The sequence below is a fragment of the Ascaphus truei genome, chromosome 5, assembly GCF_040206685.1.
Source record: "Ascaphus truei isolate aAscTru1 chromosome 5, aAscTru1.hap1, whole genome shotgun sequence".
Taxonomy (NCBI): Eukaryota; Metazoa; Chordata; class Amphibia; order Anura; family Ascaphidae; genus Ascaphus; species Ascaphus truei.
Window position 1 is genome coordinate 292,943,324 of NC_134487.1, and position 17,636 is coordinate 292,960,959.

At 40.1% G+C, this 17,636-nt stretch overlaps 1 protein-coding gene across 9 annotated transcripts in view; it reads left to right on the forward strand.

Moving 5' to 3' along the window:
* The window catches only part of BICD1 (BICD cargo adaptor 1), a 222,726-nt gene extending 205,335 nt beyond the window's left edge, over positions 1–17,391 (forward strand). For 2 of the 9 annotated variants that reach the window (XM_075602699.1, XM_075602704.1), the window contains one exon: positions 5,434–8,670. In XM_075602699.1, coding sequence (XP_075458814.1) covers positions 5,434–5,468 — 35 coding nt within the window. In that variant the 3' untranslated portion in view covers positions 5,469–8,670. Of the gene's footprint in view, positions 1–402; positions 461–4,871; positions 8,671–11,890; positions 11,974–16,047 lie in introns of those variants that run through there. The other 7 variants (XM_075602701.1, XM_075602705.1, XR_012801912.1 and 4 more) reach the window with 6 other exon arrangements.
* Positions 17,392–17,636: the final 245 nt, after the last annotated feature.

Here is a 17,636-nt window from a genome sequence, read left to right on the forward strand (position 1 = left end):
TCATATAACACAGCAGAAAAGGAAAAACATGGTTGGATAATGACAAATATTAATTGTTCTAGAGCTGTAATGTAATGCAGAGATCTGAACAATCCCCCATAAAAAGCAAGAAGGGGGGGTGGCGGGGAAAGAAGGATTGTGCCCATATTAACTGCCACAAATCATTTTCTCGACTTTTTCCTGAAGGTTTTTTAGCCGCTGTGCCTTAATATGTTATGTATTCCCCGTTATTCTACCCATTTCAAAGATCTATACTGTCGTTTCTATGTGTCTGTATATCAATTGAGTATTGCACTATGTAATAAACTCTGCATATGTATAACCTGTAAGATCCTTCTGTATGGTAACATTTCTGCCATTTATTTTACTAACCTTCTTTTCTAATTTTTCAATACTCGCAAGAGGAATGATTTGAGAGCTTCATTGGACTTTTCATTCTAATTACACACCTCACCTATTCGTAAGTGACAACAAATCTGGCTCACAAATAAATTACATCATCATTTTAAGAGAGCATGATGTCAACCCCCAAAGGTTTGAATATATATATATATATATATTATATATATATATATATATATATATATATATATATATATATATATTATATATATATATATTACGGAAATAGAATGTAGGTAATAAAAGAATTATCTGAACTGTGCGCTCCAGTTTAAAAACTATTTTTAACACATTTTCCCCCATGAATTTTTTCTACGATAAAACATGACTATACTTTTTCCCCTGTGCAAAACAGTTGGAACCTTAATACAATATACATATACAATACATATAATACAATAAGTGCACCAAACCAAGTCAGACGATAGGAAAGGCAATCCCTGCCCCGAAGAGCTTACAATCTAAGTGGTATGATGGGAGATTTGCAGAGGCAGCAGGTGAGGGAATAAGTGCTGTAGATCAGTGTCTTTCAAACGTGATTTCTTGTGACCCAGTATAAGAGACACATTTTTGACCGTGTCCCAAAGAAAAAAATGATGATTTTTCATAAATACAAGATAAAAGATATACCAGCTTGAAGCTATTTATCTTAAAACAATAACTATACACTGATGTTACTTGAAAAAAAAATTGCAAGAGATATAGTTTCCCCTCTTCTCTCTCTCCCCCCACCCCCTCTCCTCCCTCACTCAATTCTACCCCCTCCTCTCAATCAATTCCCCCCCCTAAAAATGTTTCCTTGGGGGAGAGAGAGTGGATGGGGCTGCTCTGGGTGATATATCTTTGTGTCCGTGAAAACATTTGACATTAGGGCTTTCAGAAAATAGTGTTACCATACAATACATTGTTACCATAAAGATTAAACTCTACGTGAGGGTACACATCTCAGAGCCAAAATTCAGGGCAAATTAACACTGCTATGCATGAATCCGGCTTTCGTTGCTCAGGATAAATAGAAGTAGGTTAACATGCACAAATTGCTTAACTGTCCATCATCTATCCAGAAGAAGAGAAGGGGGGGGGGGAAAGAAGGGGGGGGGGGAATAAAAAGAGACTGGTAGCATTGACAGGAAGACTAATCTGACGTGGATATAGAGCTGAATCTGTATGGGTGGGCGCAGGTCAGACGGGAGGAAGGCAGTGGAGGAGGATGGCAGGTAGAGGAAAGTGGGGTTGGGGTTCACCCCAGCAGTCCGACTCGTCACAACTTCCAGTGTCTGCAAACAGAATGGACCCCCACCCCCCCACACACACACACAGGTAGGGAGTTTTAAATGAGAGGGGGGGAGAGACAGAATCTTGAGGGGGAGGAAAGAGAGAATGGGGGGTGGAGGAGAGAGAATGTCGGGGAGGAGAGAGAATGGGGGGGAGGAGACAAAATGAGGAGAGGAGAGAGAAAATGGAGGAGAGGAAGAGAGAATGGGGGATCGAGGGAGGTGGAGAGGATGAGGGTAGGGAGAAAAAGGGGGAAAGGGGGAGTGTGAGAGAAAGGGGGAGAGAGAGTATGAAAGGGAGAGAAAGTGGAAGAGAGAATATGGGAGAGACAAGAGGGGATAGAGAGAGAGAAGGAGGCAAGAGAAGTATATTAATGGAGAGTGGGGGGAAAGAGAGAGGGTTTCTATAAATTGGGGGAGGCACAGTTGGTGGAACTTGCCCTGGGTGCAAAAATATCTATTTCGGCCTCTGTATATAGGTATAGATATATCAAATTCAAAGCACTTTACAATAAAATGTCAGAGATTTGGCATAATGGTTAGAGGTTTTGTTCTTGGGGGACATAGACTTGCGGGTTTGGTGCCACTCACACTCACTCAGTGTGATCTCAGGCAAGTCACTTTATCACCCCGCGTCTCACCTGCACCACCATGGGATTTGGTAGGGATAATATCAGAATCCTTTCCTTCATTAATGTCTGGCAGCATTTCACCCCAGACATGGCCGCTTGCACGTCCATGAATAATTATCGTGACGTGCTTTGGAAATGAACTGCATACATAGAGGATTACAAATGGAATAATACAGCTCACGGGGTTTGAAAATACACAGACTGTACAGTAAAGGCTTACTGGACACCTAACAAGCTCCTATTGAACCCCCAAAATAATCACAACATATATATAAGAGCATATGAGTGTCACAGAGGAGTGCTACTGAGCATGGCAATATATATTTAAAACCAGAGACAAAACATAAAACACAGACAGCTCAGTGCACATCCAGTGAAACTCATATACGGTACAGTGCCTAAATATATATTTATAAATGTCTATTAAATAAAATGGTCTTTTAGTTTAACATTTTTTGTATGTACAGGTTATTAAAAGCTTCAATCAGACTTAGAACTTTGCAACTAATATTGACAGATTTACTATAAATCATTCTTCCTGGTATTGCACAGGTTATTAAGAATTTATATTAGTGTTAGGGACCCCTGGAATTGTGGTCTGCCGTGCAGTGGCTCAGGGGCTTACATACAATTTTGGCCAAAAATGTTAAACTAAAAGACCATTTTATTTAATAGACATTTATACATATATATTTAGGCACTGTACCGTATATGAGTTTCACTGGATGTGCACTGAGCTCTGTCTGTGTTTTATGTTTTGTCTCTGGTTTTAAATGTACAGTAAAGGCAGCTAACTAATTGTTGCTGTGCTTGGCCAAACAAAAGTCGCCTTTACGGTTTAACAGAGAACCCCAATGTGACACCATGAATGACCATGAATGGCCAGTCTATTAGGACTTCTTCCTCTATCAGAGCGGTAAAGAGAACGTTCGCAGAGAGAGTGTGAGGACTTGCTGAAAGAAGGGACACCTTGGCGTGGTCTGCAAGCTTACAATGCGTTGGCCGAAGCATTTAACTAAGTGACCCTCATGTATGAGGGAAAAACAGATACGTATGTAACTCTGTGATCGGTCATGTTGGACGTGGCACTGGAGATCTCTGCCTTTTGTTTATACATTGTCACATACCCAGGAACACTTCTTTTGACACAAAAATACATGGTGAGGTGCGTCTGGGTTTGAGCTTACAGGGGTTGTGTGTGTTTGAGGTTTAACAGATTAGATTAAAGGTTGATTTATTTCAGTGGTTAATTTAAGTCAATGCAAACATTGACGCATAAGAACATGTTTAATATGCTTCACATACTAACAGGATGATTACTGCCTCTGGCTTCATTGTGTCACGTTAGTGGAAGTCAGTTCTGTAACAATACGTAGCTAAAGTCACCAGCTACACATTACAGGAGCCTTCCTGGGACAAAAGTGAACTAATAGCACTCATAGCATGATTAATAGGTTAAATGTAGGTGATGAGTGCATTGTCTTAAAACAAATAAAATGAAGTATCTTCTGAAACTTTTAATGTCTCCTTAGTGAGCAAACGCTCGAGAGTTTTCATGCTGTGTAATAATAATCAGATTAAAATAATAACTTTCTTTTATATAGCGCTTTTCTCCCAACAGGACTCAAAGCGCGTCACAATGACAGCATAGCGCGCGGTACGCAGCACATAGGAATGTTACAGACACCGTCCCTGCCCCACGGAGCTTACAATCTATGTATTTGGTGCCTGAGGCACAGGGAGATAAAGTGACTTGCCCAAGGTCACAAGGTCCCCTGATTCAGACTCAGTGTCAGTGTTGTCAGTCTTTACTCACTGAGCCTCTCCTACTCCCTACTTATCCACTTTGCTAATGAAACTGTTTGTAATCACTTCTGTATATAAATACATTGTTAATCCACATTTGTTGTACTTTTTGTTGTTTTATGTAAGCCAGTTATGAGGCCATCACTAGCCAAGGAGATAAAGGTACAGAACAAAAAGTACCAGAGGCAAGATAGAAACATAGAAATTAGAAAGTCACTTTTTTTGCAGAAAACAAAAAAGAAAAAGCATTCATTTAAAGCAGCAATTCTTCCCATTGAACCCCCCTTTTAAAAATACGGGAACAGGTGATCTCCTGAATCGCGTTTTTCTTTTCAGGTCTGGAAACTCCCTCGATCCCAAAATATTTACTGTTAAAGGTACTGGTTCTCCTGGCTTTTAATTCCGCCGCGTCACGTGGGCCAATAGGGAGCCGGGGCGGATGACATTGCTGCATCTTATTAGCCCGTGCAACGTGGGAGATTATAACCGCCATTTTGTTTCTAAACGGCGGTACCTTCACCGGTACGTATCTCAGGGATTAGGGTGTTTCCAGAGCTGGAAATAGACCCCCGATTCCTATCCTTAAAAAAATAAGGGTATATGGGGGGAGCGGGAGAAGCGGCCGGGATTGCTGCTTTGAATGTTTAAATCTCTTGTTAAGGAAGTGAGTACTTGAGTATTAAGTGGTACCTTTTATATTTGGACTAACAGTATATGTTACAAGACAAGCTTTCGTGAGTTCTCCTCTCTTCCTTAGGTCAGCGATACTGATTTACAGAGATTCCGTGAATTTAACCATGATGTAAACAAAGAAAAACAAGATTGCCATCTAAGGCAGAGAATGGCGAATAAACAGACAGGGCAATACATGGATGAAAGGGGCAGTGAGACACGGGACCATGTTTTCATCACCAGTGTGCAGGAGGGGGGCGAGGGGGTTAATTGTAAAATATAAAAGGTATCACTTAATACTGAAGTACTCAAGCACTCTGCACTATCGCAACTGGACTAACACGGCTATTTCTAATTGCGAAGGAAGCTAATTACATTCATAAGTGGTTTTAAGAAGAACAATATGGAACTGCCCCTTCAAACTGCAATTCTCTGTTGCCTTCTCAAGCATGAAACGCTTGCTGTGAGCCACTCAACCCCCTAGTAATTATCTGTGAGTTTCTGTAAGCAGTGGACGAGCTGTTGGCCTTTAAAGCAAGAATTGGGATTTGTTAAGGACAGTGAGGCAGCAGCTGGGAAAGGAGACTCTCAGTAATGGTGACACAAGTGCGGCTATCTGGTAACTTACTGCAGGAATCTCATTTCAGCTGCCTGTATCCTGGATCTGTTCTCCAGACCATAAGTGATGACAGGAAGAACAGAGAACAGCATGAAGAACCGTAGTGTTCAGTTCCATGACCATTTACAATGGCGATAGACTGTCCTCAATTTCTTTTTAGATTATCACAGACACATTGGCCCTTTTTTACGAGCCCTGATGCAAAGACTCATTTTAATAATAAACCTACTCTTGTTTACTGCGTTCTTCTAAAAAAGGAATTCCTTCTCTCTGACAGCATACACTGTATTTTAAAAACTCCCGATAAATTATTTCTTCCACTTGGCCAGTGTGCCATACAGTTCCAATGACCTGAAATGACAAACCACTTGGAACTTAAAATGCTTTCGTAATGGACCTGTGGAAATGTGAAGCCAAATCCATGCCTAGTACTTAGCACAAGCCAAGATGTATACAACATTGACTGAAGTAAGAAATGTAACTCGTCAGATCAGAACTCCCACCTTAACATGTATCCATTGGCATCACAAGGGCGGAAGATTGGACACTTTTTGAAGATCATATGGAGTGGCAGATGAGTTATACTTGGATATTTCAAATCAACAGTGTACAGTCATTTTACCATTTAGATATTTATTCCACGTTCTACCTATTTATTTTATCTCAAATCTAATTGACATTTTTGCACTTTAGTGAAATTATTCTGTGTCCCAAAAATGAATGGGATTGGGGGTTGGGGACTGTATTTTTCTGCCTCTTTTATGCTTTAGTTTGAGTGTCCGAAAGCACAGAACGACAAATCTCTTGCAGTTTATTTTGTTGAGTAATAGGAAACATATAATTCCTGTACGCATACATGATTACATAGAAGTATTATTGTATCATGCATCTATTATAGTTGGTTAAGGTCGTAAGGTATATAATACAATGATAAAACAAAAGTGGGTATTCTTCATGTTCTGAGATAAACCTGAATGTTATTCATACATACTATATATAGAATAATGGTTAAAAGCCAATGGGTCAATACAGTTTTTGTGTTGTGTACATCTTAGGAAAATACTGTAAGCAGGAATACCTGTTTGTTACCTTACAACTTACATTGTTTTAATAGACTGAAATTATACTTAAAAAGTAATTGATTCGTTTTTTTCTTAACTCACTTGGCCATTTGGATATGGAAAAGTATTCTACAATCTCACGACTTGGGCCTGATAATCAGACAAAGTAGCACTCATTCAGCAGCTCCCAAGGAGTGGAAGGTAGCCAAGCACCATCCTAAACTGATCTACCTCAAAAGTAGATACTCAATTTAATTCATTATTCTTGATAAAGTCGTTGTAATAAATGACAGAATTATCAACGATGTATACATGTATTTTTTTTTATATACCAATTTAAGTGGGGGGAAATCATGCATTGTTCTCATTCATCTGACACAGAAGCATATTCACCAAGGATGAAAAAGAACAGATCATTACCCTTTATTTAAAAAAATAAAATAATGTTTTCCTTATCTTTTGAAAGCAACAATCCCTATTTCTGCAGGATCCTCCTAAACTTCTTGCACCTTTTAAAGTGGAAGAAAGGTCCTCTGACCATCCCACTGCCTGGGATCAAACAACATGGTAAAACAGAATCAGATCAAGTCCGAGCTTCGGTCTAATGGTATCACTGTCCTCACTTGGGGAAAAGAGCCTCTAATGTCAGACGGGGTAGGTGCAACGTCTGATATCTTTCGTTGAACATACAAGTTGTTGATATTACAAGTTTTAGAACCTCTCAGCGTAGGGTAGGACCCGATGAAGGACCTCGAGAGGTTCGAAAGCTTGTAACATATCAACTACTTGTTGGTCCAACGAAAGGTATCATTCCACGTGCACCCTCTCCCTCCTTTGTTACTCTAATGTGAGAATGAGACAAGCAGGGGATTCAGGGAGAGAAAACCTGTCAGGAAATCAGTCAACCCACAATCTCCCTGATACCACGGCAATCCTAAAGTTCTTTGTACTGTAAGTCTTTGGATTATGAGGTCTTTTTTATGTATATGTTTGGAATACTGCATGGTAGCCCTTGTAACTGGCCGATCTTTCATAAGATGTGTTCAGCTCGGAATTTATTACGGGCCGGATGCAACCGTGGTCATTTCCCACTCTGGTCCCTCCAAACTCACAGTCATGACATGCACCGTTTGAACAATGTTCATTTGGTTTCCATATTAAACGCTGGACCCATTGATCTTCTCTACATTATAACCAGGAAAGGGAGTAGACTCGTGAAAGTGACTACACGATAATGATCATTCGCTTACCGTTTATGTAATCAAACGTATAAATGTACATACCTGTTAACAAAAAATCTACATTTTCCTGTTGCCTTGTTTTCCTTACAAATATAACAGAACTTTTACTTGGTTAAAATGTTCCATTTTACCAACTTTTATTTTAGTTGCATATTCCAGCATGAATTATGTAAGGTACTCTGAACCCACAGCATACACAGAAATAAGCATATGTGGAAAAGATTTTGATTAAATATAAGGTTAATTTAGCACTCCAAATGTATTCATAAGAGTCAACAGGAGATATTCTTTGGGAGGTACTCAATCTTGTGTATGGATTGAAGTTACATTTTGGTGCCAGTAGGGAAGCTTATTATGGCAGATGAATGTCAATTATTTATCAAAGCGTTGTAGTTTTGTTGCAGATTTTATTTGCAGGCTATGATACCAATTTCCAGGCCAACAAGACAATTATCCATTGATGTAATTGTGTGTATGTAGCATTTGCCCTTTTTACCTGACGAAGAGAGGAGAACTCTCGAAAGCTCATCTCATAATATGAATTGTTAGCCCAAACAATAAAGGTAACGCCTAATACTGAGGTACTCATTTACTCTGCTTCATAGCACTCAGAACCCCACAGGTCACCTTCATGTGTACACACTTTTATATTGATGACGAGCTCAATGGTTAGCATCAAAGCCTGAAATTAATCTACACTTCTCAGGACCAACACGACTTCTAGAACTTTTTGAAGAAGGAAATGACAATGAGGTTGTGTGTCAGTAGAGGGCAGTGTGTCATAATGAAACCCTGTGTTATGGAGCTAGGGGCTTTTTCAGGCTGTATTGGTTCAATGGTCAACTGAACTGAATTATACGTTTAGAGAACAATGAACTATTTAGCAGCAATAAAATACAGGTATGCTATCAACCCAGCTTGTTGTGATTTTATACATGATGCAATAAAGAGATACATTTTTTACACAGTTACATTCTACTTCTTTACCAGCTATATCAAGGTATGCAGGAGCTTGGCACAACCTGCAATCACTTCCCGCTAACGTGCTTTAATATCAAAATATAAAACACATGGGGGGGGGGGGGGGCCTATGTGCTAAGATTGTATTTTTTTTAAATGCATGAGTTAAAATGTCAATGCAAAAATATGGTACAAACCTCCCAAAAAGGTGCGTCTTATCCGATATATGAAGATTTAAAACAGAATTGGGTATTTTTTAGTTAGAACTAGTCATTTTAAATATTTATTATTAGTGCAATATTATTTATAATAGCTGTACGGTGCAAATAATACAATTTGGTTAACCTTTATAATGAAACATGCATGAGGCATCAAATACATGTTTTGGGTTGATATACAGCAACTTCATTCTCCGCTAACGCTCTTAGGGTTCTTGTTTGGGTTTACGCGAAGTGGAACTTGGAGGCCGATTTTGATTTTAATTCATTTTGTGTTGCACAGAAATATAATCTGTTTAGTACATATTATTTACATCTGCACGCCAAGCGCAGCCCATTTCTGGGCGCCAAAACAAATGAAAGAAATCGTTTTTGACGCAGCGACTGAGGCATTTGAGCTTATTACGCGCACAAGCGCAATTGAAACGGAGTATAAGACGTGGCAATTTTGCGACATTCAGTGCATGGGCCTTATACACTGTTGAAAGTTGTTTATTACTCTTGGAACTGTATTTATCAGAATTATTTTAGTTATCAAAGAGTGTAAGGCTATTTTAGTTTTCTCGATAGTGATTCTGGTGTTTCTTTTCTCCTTTTCACCAAGGGATATAAATGACATTTTCTTAACCCATTTGCTACTGTTCTAGGTGTTGCTTGTCTGTCCAGCAGCAAATGGGCTAAGTATCTTTTGATGTAAGTTGATTCATTGGTTATGGGGAGTGTTCCTCAATCCGCTCCTCAGGGAGTCCCAACCAGACCAGATTTTAGGAATAACCAATGAAGGAACACCCATGCATGCAATTAGCTTGTACAGTATATGGATAGGTCATAGGTTTTTTTTTTTTATCATATCCCAAATACATGGCCTGGGTGAGGATTCCTGAGCCGGTTTGATTCTGACTCTGGGTGTCAGAGAACCAGGGTTTACATCCCGGAATTGGCGTTTATGGGACAAGGAGCAGTCTAGAGTTAGTGACTCTAAAAGTTTTAAGCATATTTGGAAAGAAACCGGGTATTGCTGCTGCTGCCCCTACAGTTAGCGCTGATTGTCTGACAGTGCTTTAATTATTTAACTCTTTGCAGATGTAAGCTAGAAATTTAACTGAGAATGTAATGTGTTTGTTCGCCATTAAGCGTTTGTCTTATCCATGTCGTCCTGTAAAATGACAAAAACTTTGTGTAGGTTTTCCGCATCTAAAAAGCACATTTATATATTTTTTAGAAGTATGGGGTTATGGTTTAGTTCGATATATTGGGCATGAATAACTCCTGGGCAGGATGGCCATCGCTCAATATTCAGGACGCATACAATACATACAGAATACAAACATGGAATCGCCAGCCAATGTCTGGTACTCAAACACTTCAGTCATTAGGAGAGGGAGAAATATTATTGTCGTCAAATCAGCTGTTATAATTGTCACTCGGAAAATATACAGATGGCCAGGAAAATCTGTAGTGAGATGCCTGCAGTTTGAGCACCTATAAAGAAGTCACAGCTGCAAAATCAGTGCACAGGCATCTGCTTTGAATGGGATTAACTAGGGTCTATGTATCAACGCATAGAAAAACGTTGATACACGGCACCATTTGGTGCTTTAAGCCGCATCAAGTTTGTTGCTTCAGTTTCTTACATCTGGTGCAGATTTCCAAACCAGAAGGTTTACAACACAGACCGTCTGGATTTCTTGATGCAGAAAGAGGTGCACAATTAGATACATCTCATTAAATTCATGTAACCACCCCCCTCCCCCCCCCCCCCAAACATAACATGACCCACATGGGACAAAAGAGGTTTATACATTAACACAAAGAGATGCTGGCTGAAAATCACGCAATTTCTGTCCATTTTTGCTCAAAAACTGCTGTAGTACATGGACCTCCATCTTCTTTGATGAACCGGTGCAGTTGTTTGGACCATGTCTTCAGCCAGGAGACTTTGATCATTACCTTAATCTATTCTTCAGGTTTGGAATATTCCAGAAAGATATCATTCACTCTGCTAAGTAAGTGGCAGCACTGGATAATACATAAGAAATGGCCAACATCTTGACATCACAAGGGGATTTATTTTCTCTTCCTGTTTTTCCAACCCAGTTCATTCTTGACATTTTGAGAAAATGAACCACTTAGATACAAAATATAATGTATCTTGTTATTGTATGTCTATTACATAAATCCCTCCACACACTTCCTGTTCCACATAAGAGGGGGGGTGGGGGGTTATGTAGAAATCCTAAAACCTGGCACACATACCAGAACGCCAGCGAATTGCAGGGTTTTCACGGCGTTTTCCCATACTTAGAGGCCAGGACCAGCAGCTTTCAGCTGCATGCAAATAAAGAAAAGTATGTTTTATGTTTGCCCTCCCCACACAACAAGAAAAATGTATATTTAAACTAGGATGCGGGGTTGTCCTAGTTAAGAAGAAGTTCTAGGTGATCTGCAAAGTAGCACAAACTTCTCACCTGCACACCCAAGATGGATCATGTCCTCTCAAAGCCAGGGCAAACTGGAAAAACAATGAACAAGAGAACAAATGGTCAAGCTTTTTAAAATAGCTTGTTTGTAAATGACCCCCAAATTCTCCCCAAATCACACTTCGGTGAAATAGGAGCAAAATAGCTTGGCACATCAGGGGTTATATAGCAAAGTTCCCCAGCTGCAAAACTGGGTGCAAGAAAATGAACCCCATTGCTTTTCTCTTGATAAACCTGGTGTTGTTTTTATATGCTCCAGTTTTGCAGCTGGGTGATGTTAATCTATAGCTGTGGAGTTAATGTGTCTGTAAAATCACTTTTTAGCCCTTATTGTGTCTGATGGACCATACTGTACATGTATTAAAGGCAGCCACAAAACCTGGCTTCTTTGTAACTCTCTGTACAAGGAATTAGCATTTATCTGTACCGAGGAACCATGTTTTGGGAACATTCTTCACTAAATCTTTATGTTTGTGTCTAACCCTGGACTGTGTCATGTCTTTGTATATATGTCTAATTGATCAGTTTCTTGTAGATTGTCAGCAGTCTGCTGCCTCACCGCCACACAGCTCACAACTAACCAGGCGGCTAGACTGCCGGACTGCCAGGTAATGTCCAGCTAACACTTCTCCTCCAGTATAACTGCATGCAATGTCCATCATCCTATCACTGGACGTCCACTCCTGTTCTGCATTGTCTATCTCTGCTAACGCGTATTTTTCATTTGAAGAGATTGCATTTATTCGGTATGTACCTTCAGAATCTATATAGTGAATACAGTATGTGGGTAAAATGGCTCTAGACATCTACATGAAATAAAGAACATGACATTTCTATGTTTTTGCAATGGAAACATGAATTTGGCTTTGCGTAATAACAGATTTTCAGTTTAGTATGATGTTGGGATGAGCTAAGATTTATTTATTCCATGTTAACCATTTTTTGTTTTTTTCATTTAAAGCTTGTTAGAATTTGTTAGAATAGAAAAGACAGAGGGTTAACTAGCAGGAAAAAAAAAGGTTTCTTAAAAAAACACGACTCCATTGTTTGTTTTAATAGAATACAGGTAGTCCTCGTTATCCAACGTTTCCCTTGACAACGAATGGCATATCCAACGCTTTACAATTCAACCCTAAGGACCGTTTTGACGCCGGAATGCGTTATCCGACGCTCACCGCCACTGATTAACATGGGACTCACTTTACAACGGTTTCGCTATCCAACGCTACTCCCAGAACGGATTCCGTTGGATAACCGAGGACTGCCTATACTGTACATATGACTTTGAAGCTTTTAAAATATTCAATCCAGACAGACTTTAGCCCTATTAGCTTATATTGTTAAAATCAGACACTGTACCACTACTTTTTAAACTGTATTCTCATTTTGGGCCAATAAAAACTATCCCAGCTGGAAAAATATATATTTATATATATTTAATATATATTTAACACAACATGCTTTAGCATCTGCTTCAAATATCACATTTAGCTTGACACATTGAATATAAGTTTAGCTGACTAGGTTAATGCCAGTCTGTTTATACGATACAAGAATGAGATGAAACAATATGCCGTGGAAGAATGACATGGATACATCTCATTGCCATATGTAAATCACGTAACCTCTCGTGGCTCTGTCACTCCATATATACACCTCACCACATTGTATTCTGCACGAAGATAGGCCAAAGCAAAGATAAGCAATGCAGAATGCCTTGGCTAACATTATGGCCTTCAATATTTTCCCAACTAAAACCTAAGTCACCATGAGATTTTAATCCAGTCCATCATTTCTAACTCTGATCCATTGATGTAAAGTAAAGTTTCAGTTCAAGATCTCATGGTGGCATGGAGGTAGGTTTGCAGTATCTGGTATGTAAATAAGTTTAGCATCTAAATGCCCATTACTGGACCTTAATACAAAAGGCTGTTCAAATTCTCATGGACTAGTACAGCTAATACACGTCCACTGGATAGAATAAAGTGAAACTGCACTGAATCAGTTTAAGACGAAAAGAGATTCCTTTGGGACGTAAAAATCTTTGGGAATTCAAAAGTGTCCCGGTACAAAACGAAGGCAAAAACTCTTCCTTAGACTCACCAAAGAAACAAATCCCATGAAAACTAATAGGGTTTTATACGTCACCTCAAAAGGGGTCCACGTAACAGTCACCCTGCTGCAAAACTGAAAGGAAAAATATCCCCATTGATCTTGCGCCTCCACCCAATATCTCCGTAACCTGCCGTTCCATGGAATCCCGCACATATATAACTAGCGCCGTGCGCGTCGTTGGAAGGCGCTTCCTATCTCTGGGTCGTAAAATATTAACCAACCCTGTCATCAAAGTTTTAGTTTCATGTTTTCTCTAAATGCAGATGCAATAATGGAGTCAGGAAATGAAGAAAGTGGGTGCAGGGTCCTATAAACACACACAACCGCCACAAGCTCGGAAATAGGAGGTCTTCTTCTGCACCTGTAAACGACCAGTCTATTAAAGACTGCTAACCCTCTATTAGGTTAGGAGAGCTTCTTGCAGGGGCAGCAGTGTGAGGACCTACAGATGGGCCATATACCGTGAAGTCTTTATAGGCTTAAAATACTTTGGCCATAGAATTGAACTTAAATGACCCTTACTTCTGAGAAGATCAGTATTTAACAATATCGTTTGTCATATTGGATGTAGCACTCTGCCTTTTTGTCTTTTGCTATATACTATCATATACACTGAGGGGCTTGTGTACTAAGCATCGCAAATGGCATTTTTTGGGGCAAAAATGTCTTGCATGACCGTCACAAATGTGTGCGCGCCTGTGTACTAACTATCTTTCTCAATGTGTGCTGTAAGCATCAAACATTATTTTGGTAAAATATTTTGGCGCACGGAAATTGGACGCGCGTGACGCACCGATATAAATGGTATGTATTAAAAAAAACCTGTATTTGCATACCAAAACAAATAGTTGGACCTGTGTAAAAATCCTCCCCCAAGTGGAACCTGGCATAAACCCTAAAAAGTCTGTTTATAGTGTCAGCGAGAAATCAAGTTGCTGCGTTTTAGCCAAAAATCTATTTGACGCAGTGTGGATGTTACATTATATACAGATGCAGCCACCAGTATTAGAACACTTACCTGGGAGATTCTGGGGCAGTCTCCCAGTAAATGACTCAACATTTCTGTGAGATTCTTAATGGCCCATCGGATTAACAAACTGAAAGGGACGGCAGGGGCCCCTGCTGTGTTCATCCAATGGGCCATTAAGAATCTCACAGCAATATTGAGGCACTTACTGTGAGACTGCCCCAGAATCTCCCAGGCAAGAGTCCCAGGGAAGTTTTAAAAAAAATCAAAAAATGCTGATATTTATAAACGGATCATCACATTTTTTCATTTCCTAATGCGAAATCCCTTTGCTAAAACCACAACTCCAGCCATAATAGTTTCATTACCTCTGAGGTCCTGAAGTGATCCACCGGGAGCCTCTAATGCTGTGTGTGTGTGGGGGACATTGCACTCTCCTCCCAAACACTGATCTCGCGCTCATGAAGAACTTTGGCTTCTCCTGTGTTTTTGCTAATATTGCAAATTGGATTTTCAGAGTGACCAAGTTTAAGTGATAACTTGTGGGTTGTGTGATGGGAACATGTCATTTGTGATGTCATCAGTTATGTCATGGCGGATGTCATATGTAATGTCATCAGTGATGTTATTTGTAAATTGTATCCAAACATAGACAAAAACTTTCTCATTGATCTAAAGATAACTAGGCAAAATATATTGTAGATCGGCTGTATTAGTGCCCCAGTTTTTCCCCAGTTTGGCAGCCACAAGACTTTGATAGATCACTGCAAATGGCTCTTTCCTTTGCTAAATCCGGTGCGGTTTATGTTATCCAGTTCTGCAGCTGGGACATTCTTATAAATAATTGTAAAAAAACAGCTTTTCTTTCCTTCCATGTTCTGTGTGCTTGTTTTCACATTACATACACTACTTTGAGGTATGTGGACCTAGGGTTTGCCAGGTGTCCAGTATTGAACCGGACCATCCTGTATTTGGACATACTGTCCAGTAAAAAATGAGAGGTAATACTGGACATGTATGTGTTCATTATTACCTCTCTGGGGGGACGTGGGATTTCCCTGAGCAGGGAGAGAGCTGTGCTGTTGCTTAGGGGCTGGGCAGCTTCCTCCATCCTGATTGCCTGCTGCTGTGTAATGCATCCAATCAGGAGGTGGTGTTAGGAGCCTGGGGGTGGGGCCAAGTAGAGGAGGAAACAGCATGGAACGGTGAGGTGTGTGTGTGAGTCTCAAAATAAAAGTAATTCATCTCGGAAGGCGGAGTAACACAACACAACATGAGGTCCGTTAATGTATCCCGCACACTTCATGTTATTCTTTTCACCTCAGTAGATGTCTCAATGATTTATAAGATCAGGATAATAGTAGAAGTAGTTGGTAAAATCCACGTGTGACTGTAAAGCAAATGAGACTTGCATCTCAATGGTAGGGCTGCATTGGGTTACAATTAGATTAATGGCCATATACAATGGTTTTCAGAGCTAATATCTAATGATGCTTAGTCTGATATTTGATGGCTTATACAAATGTTATTCATTTCCCCCCCGTAATATTACTGTGATAAACAAAGGTTTCTTAATGCATTTCTTCTCTTTATGTTTCAGTCCTAATCTAGCTCTCCGAAAAGAGAACCCACATTCCAGCCCACAGTGTGGCCCTCTCAACTGTCAACTGTATCGACTGCCCTCTTAACAAGCCACCTCCAAACCCCTAGTCTTCAGAAGAGACTCCAGTGTGGGACAACCTAAGTGGACTTTTCTTGTATGATCCTGAAGGTCTGCAAGCTAGTGGTGAGGACACTTGCCTTCTTGGTGGCCCAATGTCAGATGTCAGGTACCTATCCAGTCAAGAGAAGAACATGTCAAAGCACAGAGCCGGATGATCAGGAAATCTCTCTTCATAGTTCATGGGCAGGCAACGAAATGTTGGTATCTCCATGACAGCTGTTGATTCGATACAAAGAAAACCAGGGTTGTAAACCCTCCTTACTTAATGCGTGACCTATAGTGTTCCAGGATATTTAAGCCAGTATATACAAATCCATGTTGGAAATACTAATTTCACAGGATTTTATTTTGGGCCAGTCATAGGTCTTGATTGTGTTTTATACATTTGTTGTTACTGAGAGCATGCTATTTATTTTTTATGATTATTTTGCACTTTCCGCTGAGTTCTAAAAGCTTATAGAACTATTAATCAAAATTTCCCAGCTGCAAAACCAGTGCAAATAGATTTATCAACGCAAACACTAGTATTGCTTTCTATTGAACGTCCTTGCTTTGATAGATCTGTTTTTCTGTCCACGCACTAGTTCTGCAATGGGGAGTCTTTGATAAATAAGTCTATTTTTTTTGTACCCATTATGTTATTTTATTATTTGTAAAGCTCTCTGCCGAGTGATCCCCTTTTCCCAGAGAGGGGTCTGCAAAGCTAATTGATTGCAGGCCTCTCCAGCTCCTGAAAGCTTAGGGATAAGTTTAAATTGATTATGAAATCGAGAGTTGTTTCCGTGGCCAGCGCGTGGCCATTAGTTCCTGCACAAACAGTGGTGGTTGGGGTGAATTTGAATGTTAATAACAATGTGTTCTGCTGTTGCACTGATATTGTTTCTGCACTTATTTTGTAATGATAAATAAGATAGCTGTTACATTTGGTATAGTTTCGCGTTGGAGGCTGATGATTAAACAGACGTAAATGTGTGAGAGTAATGCATTGACTTTGTATTTTATATGTGATTGGCTCCCACGATTATGGCGTCAGTGCCATGTACTCCTCCCCTTTAGGTGGCTCACTAGTTAGCAGCATTATCTATATTGGTCCTGTCAGGCCCGTCCCTAGGTTATTAGCCGCCCTTAGGCAATCACCAATAAGGATGCCGCCCCACCCCCCAAAACATGTCTCCCCCAAATTTTTTTTACATTTTTTTCCCCTCATTGGTAGGAAGCAGGAAATCTCCAGCGCTGAACCACATCCATTACAGCTCCAGGGACCCCCTGCTTTCTGAGATATATACCTCCTTAGGGGGTGCCGGTATCTCCTGCTCAGGCTTAGCTGTCCCATGCCATGGACCAATAGGAAGCCGTGACATCATATGTGGCTTCCTATTGACCCATGTGACTGGGGGCTTTAAACCTGAGCAGGAGATACCGGCACCCCCTAAGGAGGTAAGTATCTCAGGAAGCAGGGGTCCCCG